Source organism: Puntigrus tetrazona, chromosome 25 (assembly GCF_018831695.1).
Source record: "Puntigrus tetrazona isolate hp1 chromosome 25, ASM1883169v1, whole genome shotgun sequence".
Classification (NCBI taxonomy): Eukaryota; Metazoa; Chordata; class Actinopteri; order Cypriniformes; family Cyprinidae; genus Puntigrus; species Puntigrus tetrazona.
In genome coordinates this window covers 733,017-737,584 of record NC_056723.1, presented here as the reverse complement: position 1 = coordinate 737,584, position 4,568 = coordinate 733,017, and the positions used below count along the sequence as shown (strand labels likewise).

The window sequence follows — 4,568 nt, the reverse complement described above, 5'->3', positions numbered from 1 at the left end:
GGAAGCTTCCTCTGGCTCTTTACGACGGAACGAAACGCAACTCGTCTGACGCTCCTGTCAGAGACGAACGACTCGATGGCGACCTCCTGACCTCATCAGAGACTAAACGAGCGCCGTCACGACGAGCGACCCCTTGAGCGTTTACAACCGGGTTAATCACCTCCTACCACCTCAGATAACTAATTAACAGACGACCGCATGTAATCGGGTCAGGAGCACATCCTCAACAACGACACAAACAAAGACGGCGGGAAGGGCAGCAAACAGACTGTACTTCAAAGACTAGATGGTGCTGGACAGATGAGCGTCATATTTATCAAATCACATTCATTCATTCTGTCGCACACGGGTCAGTTCACCTGTCTAAAATAACTAGCATGCTTCAGGCACGCTTCCCATCCAAACTAGAGAAGTATAACTTAGGTACACCAAATCCTAATCTTTCTTTACCACGCTTATTAGCTTTAGCAATTACAAGTTTCGAACATGCTTTAATTAATCCCCTTTATCCACTTAACTTCTAGTTATCTGATGTGACATTACAAATTGGTACTAATTAGTAGTTACCAGTTCAGATCTTTACTTGTAACTCATTCAATCTGTTTAATTTCTTCTTGTTCCTCCTCTAAACCAATCCCAATTAACCACTTAACGTCTATTTGCTGTGACATAACAAAACCACAAACAAATTGGACCATTTTGCGACCTTTCTCATGCTACTAGTTACCAGCTCAGATCTTTAACCAATAGGCTAACTCCCCGTTTATACTCCCTCGACTAATCCATTTTACTCATTTCAGAAACATCAGTACAGTTTCGAAATCCGCTTCCCATCACAATACGAGTAAACCACATCCTGATCCTCACAGAAGGAACTAATCTTGTTGAAGTGAGTTTCCTGCTAGTAAAAACTACAAGTTATTACCAGTTGGAAACATTCAATCCATTAACCGCTGTGACATTACAAATAAACAATCCTAACAGAACAGCTAGCACCCACGACACATTACCAGTTACCAGTCCAAATCTTTAACCGCTAAACCCTCTAGTTAACTAGTTCACATTCACTAAATAGTTTCGCCCATCTAAAACAACTAGCATTGCAGTTTAAACATCTGTTCAGGCCTCTAGTTTTCCATTGAAACTAGAAAAGATCAACTAAACCAGAAAAAAAACTCAAAACCAAGGCTGTAGAAGCTTTGCAGAAAGAACTGAACAGAAACTTTGTCTAAACAACTAGAAACTAGTAATTACCAGTTGTAAATAACCTGGTTAATAGTACCGATTTACCACTGACTCTTTAGTTATCTGTGATGTCAAAAAAAAACAACCAATATGGAAAGGTTAGCAACTATCTACACGTTACCAGTTTAGATCTTTAACCGCGGGCTAGTTCACGGGCTAGTTAGTTTTTAAATAAGTAGTACTTAAAACAACCCAGTCGTACCGCTCATGCTTCTGGCAAGTTTTCCAACAAAACTAGAGAAAAACAACTTAACTAAACCAAAGCCTGAACTAGTCCCGCATTCACACTGGAATTGCTGTAATTATAAGTCTCCTGCTAGTTAAAAAGGGTCAAAAAACTGTTAGAAAACTACACTTTACCAGTCCAGTAGTATAAACTAGTAGTTAACAACAGTCATGTTTCCAGTCAATCCGTCTGTCACTGTGGGGAGAACGAATGTATGAACTAATCCTATGTTCATGTTGGAATTATCCTAATTATGAGTTTTCTCTGTAGTACAAGCCTGTAATTACAAGTTGAAAATCCCAGTTAACCACTGTGACGTTAAACATTGTCTTAAAACTCACTCGTCCAATCAGTTTAAGGAGAATAACTCAGCTAAACCAAAGCCTAATCTTCACAGAAAGAACTCAACCTGCATTCATCTCAGAAATCCCCTAATTATGAGTTTCCTGCTAGTAAAAACCACTGATGCCTTTGTTGAACGTAATTACATGATGGAAACACTCTAAACGATTCCGTTTAACCACTGCGATGTCCCAGAAAACAACCAAAATGGAACTGTTAACAAGCGTTACGCATTACTAGTCACCACTAATATAGTGTTTCAGTACAGCAGAGAAGAAAAACTCAACTAACCGAGGATTAATCCAACATTTGTGTCGGACTAATTAAGCATTTCCCGCTAGTAATACCACTCATGTCTTTGCTGAACTGGTAAGAAGGATTGGAAATGCTCACTGTTGGCGGTAACACAATACAAGTAGCGCAAGATACATCAGTTACGCAATTAGTTACTTTTAACGCAATATCGCAAAGGATTATCTTCACCGGTTACCAGTCCAGATCTTGTTGGGGAAGGTCACTTTTAAAAGTAATGCGTTACAATATTGTGTAACTCCATGAAAAAGTAACTAATTGCGTTACTTTGTTACTTTGGAAAGTAACACATTATGAAAAAAGGTGAGTTTCCTTAAATGATGTTTGTATGAGTTCTCTAAGCTGAGAAAACTCAAAGATTTTAAGTTGGCTCAACTTAACTCATCTTCTTGTTTTTTTTTACAGTGTAGGCCGGGGTTGATTATTTATTTTTAATAACAGAAAGCTTTCTTGTTTATTTAAGTAATGCACTACTTTACTAGTTACCTGAAGAAGCGTACTTGTACATGCGTCACCCCAAACTCTGACCCGGTTTCACAAACGGGGCTTAGTTCAAGCCGAGGCTAACAACTTTTGCGAAATTCCCTTTACAGTTGTGCATCTCGACACAGAACAAACGCAATTAGTTACTTTTTTCATGACGTGACACAATATGGTGTTAATTAACACAAAAAGTGTTTTTTGGCTTGTAATCATAGCAGCTACATAGCACCTATATCATAGCACTTATCTTAAATTGGTTCCTCTATGATTCCAAGCTATATGGCACCCAACTACGGAATGGAATATTGCTTTACTTTTTAAAGTCCCCCACCCTTCACCAGTTAGCGGTCCAGATCTGTAAGTACTCACTAGTCCAGTGCAGAGGCTGAAGACGGCGTGGTGCTCCTTGCGGTCATTGACATGTCCTCTGAAGAAACAGTGGCGCAGGTCCGCGGCGTCTCCGCGCTTCTCCTCCTCTCCCAGATGGAGCACCGTGTAAGACGGAGCGATGAATCCAGAATCAGCCGTGAGGTTCAGGTGAAACGCCTGACCGAACGCCTCGAACCTGTAATGAGCCCTCGAACCCGAGACCTCCGCGTCGGCGCTGCGCCTCCTCCTGCGGTAGTGCAGCCGGTGCGGGAACGACTCGCCGAAATCGTTCAAGCGCACCGGGGTGATGATCTCATACGCCGACAGCTGTCTGATGAAGCTCTCTGAAATCACATGAAGGGTTGGAGGCGTTTCATATATTTCTTATCAAGTCAGATGCTATATGCGGAGCACAAAAGCGGTCATGAGCAGCATGGGGTTTATTTGCAGCAGTAGGCAACGATACATTGCATGGCTCAAAATCATCCGTTTTGCTTTTATGCCAAACATCATTGGGATATTAAGTAAAGATCACGTTCCATGAAGATGTTTCCCACTGTGAATATATCCTAAATATATAAAACTTAATATGCATTGCTCAGAACTTGCACCCCTAGATTCTACATTGTCATCTTAGACATTATTGTCCTGTCATAAAGCCATACATCAATGCAGAGTTTATTCATCCAGCCTTCAGATGATGCATCACACCATGAACCTCATAAAATTGACTGGTTTTGCGATCACAAACATGGGTCACTCTTCTGAAGAGTTTTAGTGGATGTAGAGTCAGTTCTCCTGCGCAGGTGCGGAGGAACCACAGGTGTAGAGAATCACCTAAACTACCAACATAACCACACACAAAACCACATCTATTGACTCAGCATTTCCAACATACCTACTTCTCTCTGTCAGAAGTTTGTTCGTGTCTTTCTTATGATAAGCTGCACTTGCTTTGAAGCTCACCGTCCAATGCAACGACGTGCAAAGTGTCGTTTAGGTGCTTTTTGGCCACTATAGAAGCGCATATGATGCCGTTTCCAACCTTTAAAGTGACAACACGCGGAACGCAAGGTGCGCAGAACTACACGACACGCAACGCGTTCAAACGTAACGCTAGTTGAGACGCGAGACAGACAACGCAGAAACTACCGCAAACTTCCAAAAGCGTGTGTATAAGCGAATCGACATGGTGCAGAGGAGACTGGCCGGTGTCTTGCCCGGTTGCTGGTGTGCTTTCTGCGTGTCTTACCTTGTTTGTGGTGGAGTTTGTACGTTTGCGCGGTGCGTAAAAGCGCGGAGACGTGCCACACGAGACCCAGCAGCCGGAGCGCAGGACCCCGCATGATTCCCCGGCGCTCTGCCTCTCTCTGTCCGCCGCTCCTCTCTTCGGTTCTCCGGGGCTGGAGCGTCTCTACCGGCTCTCCTCCTTCAGCTGCAGCTCCTCCGATCCGCCGTCATGCCGTTAAAACACCCGCACGGATCCGCTCGTGTCGCGCACGGAGCCCCGGCTCTCTGAGCTCAATGTGTGCGCCGCACGGATCGGTGCCAACGGGCTTTTTTTCGCTCCTTGGCTCTCCATAGGACACCC

The 4,568-nt window shown here is 43.3% G+C and overlaps 1 protein-coding gene across 1 annotated transcript in view; it reads right to left on the bottom strand.

Annotated features, from left to right (window-relative positions):
* The window catches only part of LOC122331030 (A disintegrin and metalloproteinase with thrombospondin motifs 20), a 90,363-nt gene extending 85,795 nt beyond the window's left edge, over positions 1-4,568 (bottom strand). Inside the window, exons 1-2 of the mRNA XM_043228457.1 lie at positions 4,230-4,568; positions 2,978-3,321 (exon numbers count right to left, since the gene is read on the bottom strand). Of these exons, the coding sequence (XP_043084392.1) occupies positions 2,978-3,321; positions 4,230-4,323 (438 nt within the window). The 5' untranslated portion in view covers positions 4,324-4,568. The remainder of the gene's footprint in view (positions 1-2,977; positions 3,322-4,229) is intronic.